This window comes from Prionailurus bengalensis, chromosome C1 (genome assembly GCF_016509475.1).
Source record: "Prionailurus bengalensis isolate Pbe53 chromosome C1, Fcat_Pben_1.1_paternal_pri, whole genome shotgun sequence".
In the NCBI taxonomy this organism is placed as follows: domain Eukaryota; kingdom Metazoa; phylum Chordata; class Mammalia; order Carnivora; family Felidae; genus Prionailurus; species Prionailurus bengalensis.
Window position 1 is genome coordinate 93,618,166 of NC_057345.1, and position 20,123 is coordinate 93,638,288.

General features: G+C 41.5%; 1 protein-coding gene across 2 annotated transcripts in view; it reads right to left on the minus strand.

The window, feature by feature from the left end:
* The window catches only part of SORT1 (sortilin 1), a 67,813-nt gene that overhangs the window by 23,315 nt on the left and 24,375 nt on the right, over positions 1-20,123 (minus strand). Inside the window, exons 3-8 of one of the 2 annotated variants that reach the window (XM_043575770.1) lie at positions 19,988-20,061; positions 10,465-10,567; positions 9,767-9,931; positions 6,008-6,081; positions 1,948-1,997; positions 935-1,062 (exon numbers count right to left, since the gene is read on the minus strand). In XM_043575770.1, coding sequence (XP_043431705.1) covers positions 935-1,062; positions 1,948-1,997; positions 6,008-6,081; positions 9,767-9,931; positions 10,465-10,567; positions 19,988-20,061 — 594 coding nt within the window. Of the gene's footprint in view, positions 1-934; positions 1,066-1,947; positions 1,998-6,007; positions 6,082-9,766; positions 9,932-10,464; positions 10,568-19,987; positions 20,062-20,123 lie in introns of both variants that reach the window. The other variant, XM_043575769.1, reaches the window with a different exon arrangement.

Here is a 20,123-nt window from a genome sequence, read left to right on the forward strand (position 1 = left end):
CAGTTGGTTAAGCATCCGATTTTGGCTCAGATCATTATCTCACGGTTCAGTTTGTGAGTTCAAGTCCTGCATCAGGCTTCTGCTGTCAGCTTGGAGCCTGCTTTGGATCCTCTGTCCCTCTTTCTCTGTCCCGCTCTGACTCACTCTCTCAAAAATAAACAGATTAAAAGAAAAAAAAAAAGCCAAGCTCTTAATTGTGACCTATAAAGGCCATTGGCTCCCCCTCTTTGGTCCACCCTTCCCTGTGCTCCAGCCATGCTGCCCTTCTCACTGTTCTTCAATATTTCCAGCATGTTCCAATCCTAGGGTCTCTGTGCTTACTGTTTCTTCAGCCTAAATGTACACAGAGCTAAGTTCTCACTTCAGTCAGGTCTCAGACAGCCCATCCAAACCACCCTATCTAAAATAGCACTGCTCCAGTTCCTAATGCATTCTATTTCCTTACTCAGCTATAGATTTCTTCATAGTTTTAATTGTTAACTGATATTATAATATCGTATTTATTAGTTTAGTGTCGATCCAATTCCCTACTTAAAAATAAGCTCTCAGAGCAGGACATTTATCTGTGTTGTTCACTGCTATATTCCTGGGACCTAGAATAGCACCTAGAATATAGGTGGTACTCAATTAATGTCACTATTTCATTACTGGATAATGAGCAAATGGGACTGCTTTTTTCAGATGCCCATGTCTGAGTAGAGTCCAAACACTGGGGCCATGCATCCCAGAACAGGTACCACAGGTCATGTGGTGACAACAGGCTGAGCTACAGAGTAGCCCTGAAGAATCAGTCAACTTCTAGGAAGACTCCCTCCAAATCTTAGTGAACGTTCCAAAAAAGGCAAGAAACTCTGTCAGTCCTAGCAGTAAAAGGGACTCGTTTGAGACATATTTACAGAATATTAGAAATCGCCAAAAAAAGGGCAATACCCACCTTATCAGCCATCACAGAGGCAAAAAGGAAACGTCCCCCAAGACCAAAGGAGTAGATTTTCACACCGATGGTTTTGAAGCTCTTCCCCAAGTCTGAAGTTCTCCGTAATTCCAGTGCCCCAAGGTCAGCTTCTTAAACAAGACAAAATATTAATAAAAATTGCACATACTGGTGAGCCCCTAGTTCAAAACAACTGTTTTAGAATGTTCTTAATTTTATAGCTAATCAAGCTATAATTTTATAGCATGTTAATCAAGTAGCAATATGAAATAACACAGCATTAGGCATAGGAAATTAACATGGGGTTTTATTTTTATACAGGTGAGGTTTTGCACTGGATAGAAAGATAAAGCTTGCTTAATTAAAATACAGTGTTATATAAACGTGTCACAGCCACAGCATCCTGTTTTGCTTTCTTCATGCTTGGAAACAATCTTATTTTATTTTAAGTAGTCTTGAGTTTCTGGTTTTCTTGTTGATCATCTAACACCCCTACTGGAATTCAAGCCCCATGAGAGCAGGCCTTGGGTGTCTTGCTCTCTCCATCCTTAGAACGGTGATTGGCACACTACTGCAGGTGCTCACATGTGAGTGAATGGATAAATGGAATGGATTTGTTGAATGAATAAATGAAGGATTGTTTTCTGCTTTGAAATGGTGCCACGGACTGGACAGCTAACAACTTCCACCAACACAAACACAACCTCCATGCTCTTTTGCAGAAATCACTATGCACTTCAACTTGTTACTGTTTGTAGTCTAATATTTACTTTATGTATAAGCGTTACTAAAATTAAGTATACTACTTCTGTGTGTGGCTTGCATTTTTATTTGATCTAGGCTCAGTGCTTTTAAAATTTGAATCTGGTTGTAATTTCAAAATTTTAAAAATCATTGCCAGTTATCTTTAGCTATTAAAATCAAGCACAATGGAAGGGATCTTTGATGTTTCTACTTCTTACAACCATGAGTGGACAACAGGACACTCTTATTTGGGACTAAAATATACTTACTGCAAGAGCCGTTTGCATAGGTGGTAAAGAAGATGGTGTTTTCTGACCCCCTACAAAGAGGCAAAGACAGAAAAGACACAGTTCAAGACTGCTGTCAACTGCAGTCACGAGCTCCAGGCAAGTCTACTAATGACACACTCCATCCGCAGGCGCCAGCTGAGACAGCTTTTGGGGATGCTGCATGCCAGACTCTCGCAGCCTCGCTGGTCAAGGTTCCCCCCAGCCTGGCCCCAGGATTTTCCCCAGTCCACTACTTCTTCACGTGGACTCTTTCAGCGGGTCAGACTGGCCTACTTACTCTGTCCAAATCTGCCTCTTGCGTTTGCTGTTCCTGTTTCTGGCTTAAAATGCTTTTCTCTCTCATGTAACCAAACCTTACCCTCACAATCTTTAGGCTCCAGCTTCAAATTTAGCTCTTCTCTTTTTTTTTTATTAAAATTTTTTTTCTTAATGTTTATTTATTTTTGAGAGAGAGAGAAAGAGCATGAGCAGGGGAGGGGCAGAGAGAGAGAGAAGGGGACAGAGGATCAAAGCAGGCCCCACGCAGACAGCAGAGAGCCTGATGCGGGCCAAACCCATGACCCACAACTCATAACTGTGAGATAATGACCTGAGCCAAAACCAAGAGTCAGATGCCCAAATGACTGAAGCACACACGCGCCCCCAAATCTAGCTCTTCTATGAAATTTTTCCTGGCACTCCAACTGGAAAGCTTCTTTGCTGCAAAATTCTGGAGCAGTGATTCTCAACTGGGGGCAATTTTGCTCCCCCAGGTCATTTCCAGTGGTCACAACTGGGGGATGGGCAGTTGTTGCCAGTATCTAGTGGGCAGAGGCCAGAGATGCTGCTAAACACCCTGCGATGCAGAGGCCAGCTCCCCCACAACAAAGAACTGTCTGGTTCCAAACGCCGTTAGCACCAAAGTTGAGAAACCTCGTTTCAGGGCACTGTGCTACTCTGTGCCAACCACTCGGCATTCCTTTGTCTCCTATTTAATTATCTTAATCCACCAGTTTATGTCTTCTCTCTCCTATTACATTATCGCATTCTTAGGACAGGTGTGAAGTTCTGTGCTCTGTTGTTTCCCCTCGGAACCAAGTTCCATGCTTTGCATGTGCTAAGTAACTTAGTTCTTTCATCTCAAATAGACAGCAAGGTCAGAGGTTGAATTATTTAAATTCGAACTTGGAAAGGGAACTTTCAGGAAAGTTGATTCAGACCCTGATGGTACTTCTAGATCAGCACCAGCGGAAGGTGTCAATTCAGACCCTGAAGGTACTTATCAACCAGCACCAGCAGAAGGTGGTTCCTTTGGCACTGCAGGCTATCAATTCCTAGAAATCAAACATCTAAAAGGTGAGGTAACAGTGGCCAGCAGACCAGTTATCCTATATTTAGACACTAATCAGAAAAACGAGTTACAAAAATAAAAAATATTATACAGAATACAAAACACCTTCCAAAAATAAATTTTTACCTTTAAAAAATTTTTAAGTAATCTCTCCACCCCATGTGGGGCTCAAACCCATAACATGGAGATCAAGAGTCACATGCTGGACCAATAGAGCCAGCCAGGCACCCCTTAACTTTCACTTTTAAAGATGAGTTTTCTGTTTGTTTCTTTGAACTCTGGAGGTATAAGTGACAACACTTAAAGTGCACACTGTGGTGATTTGATATACATATGTAAAGGTGAGTTTATGGTTTCTTTTTTTTTTTTTTTTTAATGCTTATTTCTTTTGAGAGGGAGAGAGGGAGGGAGGCAGGAGGGAGAGCAAGAGAGCGAGAGCGAGAGCGAGAGCGAGAGAGAGAATCCCAAGCAGGCTCCACGCTCAGCCTGGAGGCCAATGTGGGAGCTGGAGTGTGAGATCATGACCTGAGCCTCAATCAGTAGTTGGATGCTCAACTGACTGAGCCACCTCGGAGCTCCCATAAAAGTGAGTGTTAATGACCAAAATTACTAGAGTCTTACTATAGTAACACCCTATGTACTTTAGGTCCATCAAGAGTGAAGCAATCTGTTAACTTAGTTACTTTAAAAGTTACTTCCTTCCAGGGGTACCTGGGTGGCTCAGTCGGTTGAGGTGACTCAGCAGAGAGCCTGCTTGGGGTTTTCTCTCTCTCCCTCTGTCTCTGCCCCTCCCCTACTCACTCTGTCTCTCTCAAAATAAATAAACTTTAATAAATAAATAAATAGATAGATAAATAAAAGTTAGTTCTTTCATGATAAGACCACATAAGGCACAAACACAGTTCACTGAAACACACACAGTGAATGGGGTGCCCGGGGGGCTCTGTCAGTTCAGCGTCTATTGATTTCTGTTCGGGTCATAATCTCACAGTTCGTGAGATCGAGCCTTGCATTGGGCTTTGTGCTGACAGTGTAGAGCTGGCTTGGGATTCTCTCTCTCCCTCACCTGCACATGCGTGCTCTCTCTCAAAAATAAATGAATAAATATTAAAAAAAAAAAAAAAACAGAACAAATGTAGATGTGGCATGTGTCCCTTGGTGGTGCTGTAAAAACCTCATGTAACCAGTGTTTCCTGGGAAAAGGCCATTTTATTCAAGCGATATTTTTTAATACTTTAATTTCAGTAGACATATTTAGCAATGTCTCTATTACACATTTCCCTGACTCCCTAAGTCGAGGACATTAAATATGAAAGTCTTCCTTGGACTATGGGTCATCTTCACGAACATCAACCGCAGGAAACTGTAACACAGTGTTCCCATTAGAAGTCACTGAGGTACGTGTGCTCTCTTGACCTGGCACCAAATAATCACATCCTGTTACAGCTTCTGTTTCTCTTGCTTTGACAGTCCCCCCACCTCCATGCAGCTCTCAGGCAGGGGATTCTCAGGCTGGGTGTGCTTGCTCTTGGTATTCACACACCCCACCTCTGGCACCAATCTGCTATCCACAGGGAAGCTACATTAACAAGTTTGTTGAAATTAGTCAAAGAGAAGGAAGAAAGAGGTTCTAAACAGGGGAGTGAGCCTAATCAGAATTTGGGAGGTATGAAGGTTTTTAACACAATTCTTGCTCAACTATCTCCCAAACTCCCCCAGTAAATCTCCTTTCACAAAAGCCAGAGGTTAAGCCCCTGACCAGCCAGTTAGGACAAAGGTGATCTGCTCCTGAGTAAGAACTCCTCCACTGCATCATCTGGCTTTTTTTTTTTTTAATGTTTGTTTATTTTGGAGGGAGAGAGACAGAGTGCAAGCAGGGGAGGGGCAGAGAGAGAGGGAGGGAGACACATAATCCGAAGCAGCTCCAGGCTCTGAGCTGTCAGCACAGAGATCATGACCTGAGCAGAAGTCAGATGCTTAAGCAACTGAGCCACCCAGGCACTTTTTTTTTTTTTTTTTGAGAGAGAGAGAGAGAGAGAATGAATGAATATGAGTGGGGGAGGGGCAGAGAGAGAGAGGGACAGAGAATTTGAAGCTGGCTCTTGTGTGCCGGCAGCAGCGAGCCTGATACAGGGCTTGAACTCATGTCAGATGCTCAGCTGAGCCACCCAGGGGCTCCTCCTCCACTGCATCATCTTAAGCAGGCACTGGGTGGGGGTGGGGGCCCAGCAAGAGAAGTGAAGGATTTCTGGTGCACGGACAGTGTGACTCTGATGGCCTGGAAGCTCTCTGGGCTTTCTTCCTGAGTCCGTGCTACATTCCACACGACTGAAATGGAGCTCTAGATGAGGGAATATAAATCTGGGCACAGGGAAGTACGTAAGTCCTCAACTCAAAGCTGTATTTTATACTTTCCAACTGATGTCACCATTAATGGAGACTAAACCTTTGCAGGCAGCAGCAACTCAGTCACGTGCCTTGTTTTACACTTTATATTCTAACATTTAGTGAGACTAAGTATTCTTCCCCAGCAGAATTAGAGGCTCCTCCAGGTCAAGATCTGGGTCATACCCCTTCTCTTGTATCCCTTAGGGCACCCTGAAGAGTACTTGGCACATGGTAAGTGCTCAATATTTACTCATGTGACTTTTGGCAGCCCTGTCAGGAAAGGTTTAGGGCTCTGCACAGATGGAGTCTTCTGTTACTCACCATTTGGCCAAACACACTGCTTTGTGGATTTCTTCCCATTTTCCCCCAAAATCCTTGGACACCCACAGGCCATTCTGAAAGATTATAAATGACTTATCAGAATTCCAGCTTTGTCTTGTGCAGCTGCTTATATGACCCTTAATAATTTATATCCAATCATTCAGGACAGTAAAAACACACACTGAAGCTCCATCCATAAGCTGTCTGCGCTATACACATGGTTTATGGTGGCCGTGTCAGGGTTTGGGAAGTTCAGAATGACAAGTGCTTGTGGAGTGCCTAGTACATGCCAGGCACTGTACCAGATGTGCACAGGAGACACAAAGACAAATAAGAATCGCTCCCTGCTCTCAAGGAGTTCACAGTTTAACAAGGGGTGCAGATATGAAGTTTGACACAACGTGGGGGCGCAGATACGAAGTTTGATACAATGTGGTAAGTTACAGAAACACGGTCTCTGGGGTGAAAGTAGGGAGGGGAGGGGCAATGAATGAGAGATGGTTTGTGAAGACAGCTGAACTAATATTAAATAATGAACAGTGTAACCAAAAGAAGGAAAATGGGAAGATGGGATGTTATTGCACAAATATATCCCAGTACTAGTCAAGGCGAGTCAACATTGCAGGGTGGGCAGGGAGCTAAAAGCCTTCAGACACGGATGGAGCACAAATTCCAAGGTGAGGAAAGAAGGGACTAATGCTTGGAAGAAAGGTGTGGGTCAGCTCACAGAGGGCCCTCAGTTTTACTTTTTTAAAGGTGGAGTACTTGGATGGCAATCGGAAAGGGGTGGATTTCTGTTCAGAAGCAGGAAAAGTAATGAAAAAGTAGTGCCACATTAGTTCATGAAGAGTTACTGAGGCCCTACACCACAGCTATGAGGAATAGGCTCCAGAATCTAGAAACTAGATTCAGTAGAACTGGGTGATTTTTCCTGTAAGGCAGAGAGAGAGAGAGAGAGAGAGAGAGAGAGAGAGAGAGAGATATTTAGCAGTATAGAGGGGCAGCAAGATAGGAATCTGAGCCTTAGGAGGAAGCCAGAACTATGGATTTGAGAGCCTTATACATTAATTACAGTGGCAGTTAAAATGGTCGGCGTGGAAGACATTGCTCACAGTGAAATGAGCGGTAGCGAATCAAGGGTAGGTTGACAGAGGAGTTTACGAAAGAGACCAGGAAGGAATGGTTAGAAGGTAGGAAAGAACCAAAGGAATGAAGTCTTAAAAGCCAAGCCAACTGAGTTCCCAGAAGGCGAGACTGGCCAGTATTTTCAAATGTAGCAGAGACTTAGTAAGATTAAGATGGACAATGTCAGCTCTATCGACAAGACAAGCCTACTGGGCCCAGACCCAAAGGAGGCGGGACAGAGATGTCCTGGTGCAGCTGAGATTAAATGAGGATGGTCTGGGCAGAATTTACCCCCAGTGTTCTCCCACTCTCATCCACCATTCTTCCTTCTGTAACTTTTCCTCCTCTGGTAATTTTCACCTCCCAGCATTTCTAAGGTACCTAATTCTACTTAGAAATAGGTAAGGGTCTGATATCACCTGTTTTCACTTTAGTAGATATTGGTCCATCTTATCCACACTGATTATTTTTACTTCCTACTTATCCTTAACTGGAAGAAATTTGAGGTATAAAAGCAGACCGTGGCTACCTCTTCCTGAGGATAGCATGTTTCAATCATCTCAAGACACTTGGTAATGGTGATGAGGTGGTCAAAGGGGGGGGCTGGTGATTCTGTCCATCCCTCTGGGGGTCTCTCTGCTCCCTTGAAGGGCCTATAGCTCAAGCTGCTGGAGGCCAACTTCCTGGAATTGTTGCATTAAGATCTGAAGCCTACCCAGCAGGGCAGTTTCCTTCCTCTGGCCTCCTTTGGCTAAACCTAACTTTGACCTTCCTTGAATCTTCCAGCCTTCCCCCTGCTCACCGAAGGCCCAGAACCCAGACTGCTCTTCCAGTGCCCTTCACCCTCCCTGTGCCAGCCCAGCTTGTCCACACTGACGGTCCAGTTTCTGTCCCAGAATAGTCACCACAGCAATGGCTCTCAAATTTTAGTGTGCAGGCTCAGCCACGAAGGTTGTTAAAAATACTAGCCACCTCACAACCAAAAGTCACTGATGGACTCTATCTGGATTGGGGCCTAGGAACTGCATATTAAACCAGTCTCCCAGGGGTTTCTATCTGATGTTGCTGGACAGAAGAAATCAGAAATAAGATGAGAGAGAGCCATGTAAATGTAAAGTATAATTATGATTATCATAGTCTAGCAACTCACACTTTGGGCCCTAAAAATCCATGCTACAGAAGACTGGTCCTCTAGGAAAGGAAAAGTGACACATGTTCCCCAGGGATCTTTCAAAAGAGAGGTGGGAGGGTCAGGGAGGGACACAGGTTTCTGGGAACGGTAGAGGAACGTGCTAGGGGATGCAGAGATTTAAGACTCTGGATAGTTAATACATGAGTATCAAAGACAGAAATCAATATGCTTTATATACTGGGAACTAACAAAAAAAAATCATAAAAATGTGGTTTGGCCATAGCAAAGGAATAAGACCATCAGAAATTTGACAATTTATGCATGTCCCTTGCAGCATAAGAATGAATACATTAAACTGTTTTCTAGTTCGTTACTCTGATAGTACACATTTATTCACTTAAAAAAAACTGGAATGACAGCTAGATAGCATACTTATCTGGACTAGATAGCACATGAAAACCATGCCCTTTACCAAATAGGAAAAAGATGCAAAAAATACATAATTAATGTCTTAAGAAGTCACTAGAAAGCAGTCCAATATAAAGAGCATATCCTACCCTCTTGCACTGTTGGTGGGAATGCAAACTGGTGCAGCCACTCTGGAAAACAGTGTGGAGGTTCCTCAAAAAATTAAAAATAGACCTACCCTATGACCCAGCAGTAGCACTGCTAGGAATTTACCCAAGGGATACAGGGGTACTGATGCATAGGGGCACTTGTACCCCAATGTTTATAGCAGCACTCTCAACAATAGCCAAATTATGGAAAGAGCCTAAATGTCCATCAACTGATGAATGGATAAAGAAATTGTGGTTTATATACACAATGGAGTATTACGTGGCAATGAGAAAGAATGAAATATGGCCCTTTGTAGCAACGTGGATGGAATTGGAGAGTGTGATGCTAAGTGAAATAAGCCATACAGAGAAAGACAGATACCATACGTTTTCACTCTTATGTGGATCCTGAGAAACTTAACAGAAACCCATGGCGGAGGGGAAGGGGAAAAAAAACAAAACAAAAAAGAGGTTAGAGTGGGAGAGAGCCAAAGCATAAGAGACTCTTAAAAACAGAACAAACTGAGGGTTGATAGGGGGTGGGAGGGAGGGGACGGTAGGTGATGGGCATTGAAGAGGGCATCTTTTGGGATGAGCACTGGGTGTTGTATGGAAACCAATTTGACAATAAATTTCATATATTAAAAAAAACAACAAAAAACTGAGAACAAACTGAGGGTTGATGGGGGGAAAGAGGGAGGGGAGGGTGGGTGATGAGTATTAAGGAGGGCACCTTTTGGGATGAGCACTGGGTGTTGTATGGAAACCAATTTGACAATAAATTTCATATATTGAGAAAAAGAAAAAAAAATTTCAAAAGGACATAATTGGAAAAAATAAAAATAAAAAAAATAAAGAGCATATCCTAGAGCACCCTTTTAAAACAGTATATTTTGAGCCTATAAAAATGCAAAAAAGCAAGACAAGTTCCTCAATTATACTTACTTCAGTGCTGAGGGCTAACAGGTAATCAGAATTCTGAGGGCTATACATCATCTGAGTCAGAGGGTGAAAAGGGAGATTGGTCTGAACAAAGTTCTTTGCAAAATCTGATGATCGAAAGATTCTTCCTCCATGACTTCCTCCAGACACCTCTGCTGTTAAAATCACCTGATCAGGAAGAAAAAAGTTCAGATACAGAATATAATACTATGAAAGCACAGGAAGTTCTTACACCATTTCCACCAGGTGTTAAGAAAATTTTCAAAAGTAAGAAGAGTCATAAAAACAGTAATATTAGTTTGTGCACTGCACTCTTCAACTATTAGTCTTGTAACAAATGTTATCCTACACTGAGCTAGCGTGTCATAACTATGAACATAGCCTGCTCAGTTTGGGATTAGCTAGTTGCCCAAAGACTAAAATGTTGTCTCATGGATTATACATTGTGATGCCAACAACCACTACATAATTATAAAGAGTTTGGCTGGATCTTGGAATAGGGACCAAAAAAAATAAATAAATAAAAATCCTGTGTGCTGAATTCCGTTCTTTTATGAACAGCACTAAATTATGTTTAATTTTAAAAATACACTAACAGCAAACTAAATATACTGCTGTGTACAACCGGATCATTCCACGATTATCTGACAGCCTGCGTGTGGTACCAAGCACAACTTCGTATGTATCTGAATGAGTCTCACCTTTCCAGAATTCTCAGGACCAATAGCCATGCCAAACTCAGTCCGAATGAAGGTGTTATTGATGAGATTTGTAATATCCTTAAAGTTCTTTCCATAGTCCTCACTGAGAGGAAGAAAAACAAGACACATTAGAATGCGATGGTCAATGAGGACACTGCTGGGCTCCTGCCTGCCTTCCTTTCCCCCTTCCCACTGGCTTGGCTGAGGCGCTCATCCTCCCCTGAACAGCCTCAGGGGGGCTGATTCCATCTCTAGCTCTGGTGGTGGGCCTGATTAGTCTGAAGGAAATCGCATTCCCTTACCAGTGATGGGATCAGAAATGGGGAGTGACCCAGGATGAGCCAATAAGACCAAAGAGGGGAATTTGGAGTCTTTTAGGAAACACATCTCTTTACACTTAAGATAGCCTCCTGACAAAACGATGTCTCCTTTTAGATCAGTGGTTCTCAATCAGTGTATTTTTGCCCCCCACCCCCATCCCTAGCTGCAAACGTTTGGTAACATCTTGAGACATTTATGATTATCAACAACTCAGGGGTGAGATACTACTGGCATCTATCTAGTAGGTAGAGGCCAAGGATTCTGCTGAACATCCTACAATGCACAGGACAGCTTCACAATGAGAAAAAATTATCTGGTCCCAAATGTCAGTAATGCAAAATTTGAGAAACCCAACACTGTAATATGTGAACACAAAGCAAAAAATTGCTACAGGCATTCTGACACAACGAGAGTGTAGCTTGAAAAATAAGCCAACATACATGGAGAGAACTGCTGAGGGGATTCTGGAATTCCAGAGTCTGTGACATTGGACTGAATAACTTCTGTATTAGTTATGCGCCATTAATTCCCTTATTATTTAAGCTAGTTTGGGTTGAGATGTCTGCTAAATGTAGCCAAAGGCCTCCTAACTAATCTGTTAATGCACAGTACACATGATAAAGCTGTAAACTCAGCAGCAGGAGTCTTAAAGTCCTCCACTTCCAGAGGCTGCCGTCCCAGGTACCGGCCTCTAGTGCACGCAGCACACAAAACACAGCTAGGGAAAACAAACGCACTTAATGTCATCTCTTGGGTTGTCAAAGCTTTCCCCCAAGGTTCATTCCAACAATGTCTTTGAGAGGTATTCAATTTCGTGTTTCGATTTTGAAAATTAAAAGCAAAAAAATCAGTAGCTCTCTACCTCTGACGGGTTTAATACTGTGTGCAGTTCTGATAAAACATGACATAGAATGTGAAATCTGCACATTCACTGAATCTAAATGTTCATCAGTGAAGACCACCATGTTTTGCAAGTCAACTGCCCGGTGATAAGTGCAACGTGCAGTGGTCTTCACCAACAGAATAGACGACTTAACAGATGGCACAATTTTGGTAGCAGCCTCAACAAATAATCACAGAACCACAGAACATGAGAGATACAAGGGACTGGGGACATTTTGTCCGACTACCCTCACAGATAAGGAGGTTCAACGGGAGGCAACTGTCAAAAGTCTATGAGTTAACTAGGGGCAATTCTAGTTAACTGAGAATTCTTTACAATTCTTGTAAAACTACAAGCAATTCTCTTAACTCTCAGTCCCATACTAGACCAACTTTTAATTACTTGTGAGTTTTTCTCTTACAACCTGCAGTCTTCCGCTACCTTGCCAGGGCTTGTGGCCTGGCAGTAAAGATGGGCTCAGAGGAAGTTGAGAGCAGACAGGAAGGCAGTATTTGTGAGTGTTTGCATAGGTATGCAAAGCAAATTACATGTGACTTTAGGTTGTCTGAATAACTCTTCCCATTTCTTAACACACACACACACACACAGAAGATTCCTAAACAAACTGGGGGTTAGGCAGTGCCCAACCAATCCCTTTATTACCCTTTCCTTAGCTTTGGAGTACAGAAAGTGTTCTTATCTTCCAGACAGCAGGTCAAGGAATATGCACGAACAATTCATAGCTCTACAAGGTACATATCATCAATCGCTCAGACAACCATCTAAAGGAGTTTGTAGTTGCTTGCTTATCACCAGCTTACAAATCTCCCCTCCTTCATGACATCCCCAGGGAACCTCCGCAAACCTGTTGGCAAGCCTGCTTGCTTTTTAAGAACTTGGCACAACAAAACATATCCCTCCCCTTCAGAAAGAGAAAGCAACAATGCACAAAACAAAAAATCATCTGTGACACGACCTTAGCCACTTAAAAAACAACTGGAGTACAATGGACTAGTATCAACCTGCTAGGATTTAGGTAGGGTTCTGCTAAGACCACATAAGGCCAAGGAATACATTTTAATATAACACTTTATTTTATTATTTTATTTTTTTTCTTGAGAGACAGTGTGCATGTAAGCGGGGAGGGGCAGAGAGAGAGGGAGAGGGAGAATCCCAAGCAGGCTCCATGCCCAGCGTGGATCCCGAGGTGGAGCTCAATTTCACAATGGACCATGAGATCACGGCCTGAGCCAAAATCAAGAGTTGGACGCTTTAACCAACTGAGCCACCCAGGTGCCCCAAAACTTTATTTTAAAGTAATTTTATTTTCTATCAGCACATTTATCCACACACAACATGTATCATGAAAAGGAAAACAACAAAACATTTTGAAAAATAAATCCATTTTCAAATTCCACAGGATAATGAACAGCATTATAAACAGCAGTCAAATGATAAGTTAACAAAACCCTGTGAAACCACCTGCTTTAGGAACAAGTCTTTTGAACAAAAAATAACCAATTTCTTGTTGCCAAAAAGAAATGATCACTTATGCATGTATCTGTGCTGTAAACATATGCATAACAATATGCACGTGTGTACAGCTCGAGAAACTGTTAAAATAAAAATATTATTGGAATATAACCTAATAACCCCAAAGAACAAGAAAACTCTAGACATTAAAATAAATGAAAAAAAAAAAAAAGTAATCCTCACATGGAACTTCTAGTAAAAGCATGCAAATTCCGGGGCGCCTGGGTGGCGCAGTCGGTTAAGCGTCCGACTTCAGCCAGGTCACGATCTCGCGGTCTGTGAGTTCGAGCCCCGCGTCAGGCTCTGGGCTGATGGCTCAGAGCCTGGAGCCTGTTTCCAATTCTGTGTCTCCCTCTCTCTCTGCCCCTCCCCCGTTCATGCTCTGTCTCTCTCTGTCCCAAAAATAAATAAACGTTGAAAAAAAAAAAAAAAAAAAAAGCATGCAAATTCCTAGCAAGATGAAGGACTCAAAAGAGGGTTTTTCCAGAAGACTCATATATTGACACTCAATCCCAATGTCAACAGCCAAAAATTACATCCTTGTTTTTGAACACTTTTCATTTACAATACATTGGAACTTGTAATACCAGGCATTTGAACTGCAGACATTTAATGAAATGGAACAGTATAAGAGTTCTACAATATCTCAGATAATCTTACATTTTAATTTTCTCAACAATCAAACAAGCATAGATATACTTGTCTGCTTGGCTTTCAGGCCTAACCATTTTTCTGTTTCTTTAGTTCATTTCTGCCATGATTAAGTTGCTATAAATTGCAACATAAAAGCAACAAAGATGACAATAAACTTAAAAAAAAAATAACTACACTTTTGTCGTTTTCACTAATCAGGAAAGCTTACACACTAGATCCTGATTGTTCAGGGACTCCATAGGTGCAAATGTGACTACTCACTCAAATGTATTTGTAACCCTAAAATCAATACTCATGGCACTCTGGCAGTCATTTGCAGGCATGCACAGAGTGACGAACATCTGAGTAACCCAGTGTGCCCATTCCCAGCTGAGGTCCAACGGGGAGCTGCTCTGCCTTCTTGTTCCAGCTCTAATACTGCAAATAAGGGTCTTCTTCACAGTCTATTAATTTAGCACCACGCCTTCTGCATTTTTGCATTTTTTGTTGGTTATTCTGCTGTTTAAAATAGCCCCTTAGCACAGTGTTGAAGGGCTACCTAGTGTTCCCGCACACAAGAAGGCTTTGATGTGCCTCATGGAGAAAATAAAGGAGTTAGATAAGCGTCTTTTGAGCAGGATCTGGTTGTGAGTTCAACATTAATGAATCAAGATATATTAAATAATGTATCTTTCAACAGAAGCACACACAAAACAAGGTTATGTACTGACCAATTGACAAAAATGAATGTTGTGACCAGAGGTTTGCAGGAGCCTAAACCTTTCTTTCTTTCCCCTAGGAGCAAATGGTTCAGTATTCACTAATTCAGCGTTCAAGGAGACTTTGTAGAAAAATGACAATCAGCTGTACTGAGATTTCCAGTTAAAAGGCCAATAGGGAGAATGTAGCATATTAAAATGCGGCTACATAATTACAGACCTCAAATCATAGACCAGCCAGTAAAATGGGCAGAATGTGAATTTACATTAGGCTGAAAAAAAAACTTTTTATTTAACCCCGATTGTCTAATGCTAATTGTCTAATGTCTTTTAATTCTAATCTTTTTTTAATCCTTATGCAAAAAAGGATACAGGTTTTCTGTAGAAATTTTGAAAATATAAGTGGGAAAATAAAAAGGGTAAGATATTGTGGATAAGATCCCAGAACTTTTTTTTTTTTTAATGTTCATTTATTTACTTTGACAGAGAGCACGAGCAGGAGAGGGGCAGATAGAGATGGAGAGAGAGAATCCCAAGCAGGCTCCATGCTGTCAGAGCAGAGCCGGAGATGGGGCTCAATCCCACCAATGGTGAGATCATGACCCAAGCCGAGTTTAAGAATCAGATGCTTAACCAACTGAGCCACCGAGGTGCCCCAAGTCCCAGAACTTTTCATCACAAGGAACATGAGAATGTATCCAGTGTCCTTATTTTGCTTTGGTTGACAAGGCAATGCAATAGGTATTTTCATGGGAATATTTCCTACGTGATGAAAACCACCTAGTTTCATGATTTTTATATGCCTTAAGTTTGTAAAAGTGAAGTTTTAGTAAAAATGCCATCATCATACATTTTAATAAACTTTTTATTTAAGGAAAAAGAACAGTAAAATATGTTTTATAATGGACTTTATGCTACCCTTGTAGCATATGCAGTCATTGTTAATAATCTACTACAGTGAAAACTGAACCAAGCATATCATTTAAAAGAATGTCATACAAGATGTCTTAGAGAAGCCAGCTTACTATACTTTAATATCTGTTGTATACCTTTAAGTTTACCTTTCAAGTAACATCCTCAAAAATTTATACTGACTATGGAATAAATTTTAATTTGAAATTTCTTAAGATGCCCTTACTAATTTCCAAAAGTTGAACAACTCTCAATAGGAAATAAAATAGCAGCAGTTTTGCGGTAATTAGGTACAGAATTTTGATGCACAATAATGCTTACATGTGTCTCACTAAGTTGATCTTACAACGAAAAGTTAGCCTCAAGAGGCCATAAAACAAAAGGGTGCAAAATATCTTTCAGTTGCCAAAAACCAAATTATGTTTACCACAGATCTAGTTTATTTCCTTTTTAACTTCACATTTGAAAAAGGCAAATGAACTTTACAACTTATTACATAAATTATTCCTTAACAGAGAATCAAAATTTAAACTATTCAAATATAACTTTTTTTTTTTTAATTTTTTTTTCAACGTTTTTTATTTATTTTTGGGACAGAGAGAGAGACAGAGCATGAACGGGGGAGGGGCAGAGAGAGAGGGAGACACAGAATCGGAAGCAGGCTCCAGGCTCTGAGCCATCAGCCCAGAGCCCGACGCGGGGCTAGAACCCACGGACCGCAAGATCGTGACCTGGCTGAAGTCGGACGCTCAACCAACTGCACCACCCAGGCGCCCCTCAAATATAACTCTTTTAATTGAAGATACTATTATTCAATTTTACCTAATCATTAATGCCTAGGGCTTTTATTTATTTCCCAAATCTTCCCATAATTCTTTTTTATTTTTTTTAAACGTTCATTTATTTTTGAGAGAGAGAGAGACAGAGAGAAAGCAAGCACGCGCACAAGCACCAGAGGGGGAAGGGCAGAGAGAGAGGGAGACAGAATCTGAAGCAGGCTCCAGGCTCTGAGCTGTCAGCATGAAGCCCGATGCGGGGCTCAAACTCATAAACCGTGAGATTGTGGCCTGAGCCCAGGTTGGAAGCTTAACTGACTGAGCCACCCAGGTGCCCCACCCACAATTCTTTTTTATAACCTAAAGACCAACGTATACTTCCCTCTAACTCAGCGTAGGTAACAAAGCTTCTTTCTAATCCTGTGAGCCTCTGGGCCCTACTACTCAGAGCAGCTGGCATGTGAGGAAAGTGCCTTTTCTTTGAACCCCAAATGAACCTTTGACCACATAAGATTTGGTACGGAAAGATAATCCAGTAAGTAATATAATCATGGGAGCTGTAAAAAACAGAAGAGTCTCAGAGTGCATTGAAAAGGCTTTTATTTTATTTTTCAGTTGGGCAACCTCCCCCTATTCAGGACTCATCTTAATCGAACTACCCCCTCTCCTCCAAAGCAACACGTGCCTCTTGGCTGGCACGTTCAACAACATGAGTCACTTCACAGCAGCCAGGCCAGCCCAGGGGGAGAAGCAACGAGGCATATTTAAAGTTTCCACCTAAACTCTGGAAAAGGTCTCACTTCACAGCAGGGAGGAAATAATTAATATTCAAAATGACCTTGGCAAAAACAAGAAACAACCAAACAAAAACGCTGCTGTGCAACATGAAGCAAAAGAACCTTAGTAACATGAGACTATCAGAAACAAATAGCACTGCCCTCTGGTAAAATGTATGTTAGGGGTTTCTCACAAGACTAGACAAGTATAGGATGAAAAGGACTGAGTCAGATGGTAGTAGGTATTTTAACAGTGACATTTAGCGATACTGTTTCTGTTTTGGTTTTGGCTGCCTTAAAGTAAACACAAAATTGAAAAGCAAAAGGATGGGAAAAAAGAGTCATGAAAATACATTTTACTCCCCCTGGGTATGACTCATGAACCTGTCAGGAACAGTTCTAGCCACACGATTAAAGAGCAACATAGAGAATAAAAAGTGAATTCAGAAGGCAAGCAAATAAGTGATGCAGACAATAGGGATAGAAGGTAGTTCAACCTGGAGGAGGAAGAGTTTAGTAAACAGCCTTCACAACATGGCTCTTTGGAATCAATAGGAGAGGATTTGCTACCAAAAAATGAACTGGAAATCAGCACCTTCTATGACACATACATGTGTGATATGTATCACAGCAGCATTAGTAATCCTGAAAAAATTAGCTACAACCTGAGTTTCCAAGAGGATAGTGATTAAGTAAATTCTGTCAATCTAACAAAAATGATGAGTTACCAGCAGAGGGGATATGAAAAGTATCGTGGTATGAACATTCACCAATCAGAATGGGTACAGGCTGTGACACGAGGTGTTAGTAAGACTTGCATATTGGCAGCGGCAAGGGGATGTGTGCATTTGTAGAAGCCATGGAAGCATCTGGGGGCAGGCAATCACTTTTTACCAACTGGCACAGGAGGCTTTCAAATTCATTTTAACAACTGGTACAGCAGTGCCAGAACAGGCTGGCTACGAGCCATCCCTGGCTGTTGGCACGGCAGCAGCTGACCCCACCAAGTTCTTACTCCACGCCAGCCACTGCAAAGCATAACTTGCAACAGTTACCATTAGTAATGATAATGGTCTATGATGACCATTGTTATCATCTTTCTTTTACAGATGACAGAACATTTAGGGAGACTAAATGACTTGTTCATTCTGCTTGCAAATAAATGATAGTGCTGAGATTCAATCCCAGGCCTATTTGCCAACAGAATCTGGCAACTTTACCCTGCACCATGCTGCTTCCCAAGACTACGTGGCCATACGAATAATATTAAAGGGGAAAATCAAGATAATAAACTGCAAATAAGTTAAGATTATACCTTACGGTGAACTTTTTTCTTTTAAAATTTCCAAATGTCTTATAATATGGTTGTATTCCTTTTATAATGAAATGTAAATTGGTAAGAAAAACTGTATTATATGGAAAGATTTTATGACAGCAAGTTTTTTTAAACACTAGAAAGAGTTACAAATTTTTTAAATGTAGTTTTTCCTTTCCCAAACAGGATACTTTTCATCTGTCTGAAATGTTTCAACCGCTGTTCTAAATGAATAAACAAAATCACCTATAAATTATAGCCCTTTCTAGCACTGGGGTTCTACAATGTGTTGTCAATCTTTATCAAATAAAAAATAATATCAGCCTAAAAATTATAGAGAAGCCAAGACACGCATTCATTCAATTAGTATGTACTGCTTGCCTGCTATGAGTCAGCTGTTTGGCTGGTTGTTGGAGAACCGGGAGTTAGTCAAGAACCTTGCCTTTATGGAGCTTACAACAATTCCAGACGGCAATTCCTTCTTAGCAAATTTTTAAGCCAACATCACTGTGTGGAAGGGCAGAGAGCACTGGCTCCAGGCTTAGTAGCAGCAGTCAGTGATCATGCCTACTAGGGAGGGGAGGGTAGGTTGATCCATCTCAGAACTTCAACATGGGTTCACTCCATGTTGAAGTGAATGCCAACAGTCAAATAAAGAACACTGAGAGAGTACAATGCTCCCGGGAGCCCTACAGGTAGTTTCTATGTCATCTGCTGGGATGTCATATTCTTTAGGTCCCTTGGGGAAAAATGGGATAGGCACAAATGACTGAGAAGACAATCAGCAATTTCTGAGAGTTGGTTGGTCTTGAATCTTATAATTAAGGGAAAGAACCTACTATTTAACCAACCTGTATCTTTGAAAAGACAACTCTAAAACCTTGTGAATGTCACAGTATAGGTTATGACTCCTGAACACACACTGCCAGCCACCATCATTACCAATGTGAACACTATTAGGCACTTGGGTTAGGTCTGACCTGAGGACCTCCTCCTGATCTGGAAACAATCTGTTTAGGGCTTAAAATAGGTACCCATTTTTCTAAATGCTTGGTTATTTACTTTGAGAGAAAGAGAGAGGAAGAATCCCAAGCAGGCTCCGTGCTATTGAGTGCAGTACCCGATGCAGGGCTCGATCCCATGAATTGTGAGATCATGACCCGAGCCGAAATCAAGAGTTGGATACTTAACCAACTGAGCCACCCAGGTGCCCCAGTATCCATTTTATTATAAGATAAATCACATTCACTTAGGAGGTATAGTGAGGACTGTAAAAACCATTTCAGGGACATAAAAACCATTTTGTGCTACTGCAGGGATATAAAAAATCATAATAAATAGAAAGGTGGTTAAAGTCTATGCTACTTTCCCACAGATAAATACCCATTTAAATTAACAGACACATCCCTATGGACTCTTCCTTCATCTTCCTTTATTGTTTTGCCACTCAATTATGTCAGCCTAATCTTCTTGGAACTAGATCCCTTTCCATATTTCTTCAGGTTGTTAAGTAGGCACTCAGTGTGCTGAGTGTGACAGTCTGGTGAAAATTTAAGATGCCTAGAAGATCCTTTAAATCAGCTTTGAGACTCCATCAAGTCTATAAAAGTAGATATGCTATTCAGCCAATGCCCCAGCCACGTTATACATCTCACCTTCGATATAGCTTGGACTGTCCAAAAGTCATAATTACCAGTGGTACATGGAAGGTAGTCAAGACTAGAATGATCTGGGAAGAGACAAAAGCATGCAGTCAATAAGAAAGATAGTCTAATTACATGTCTGCATGTG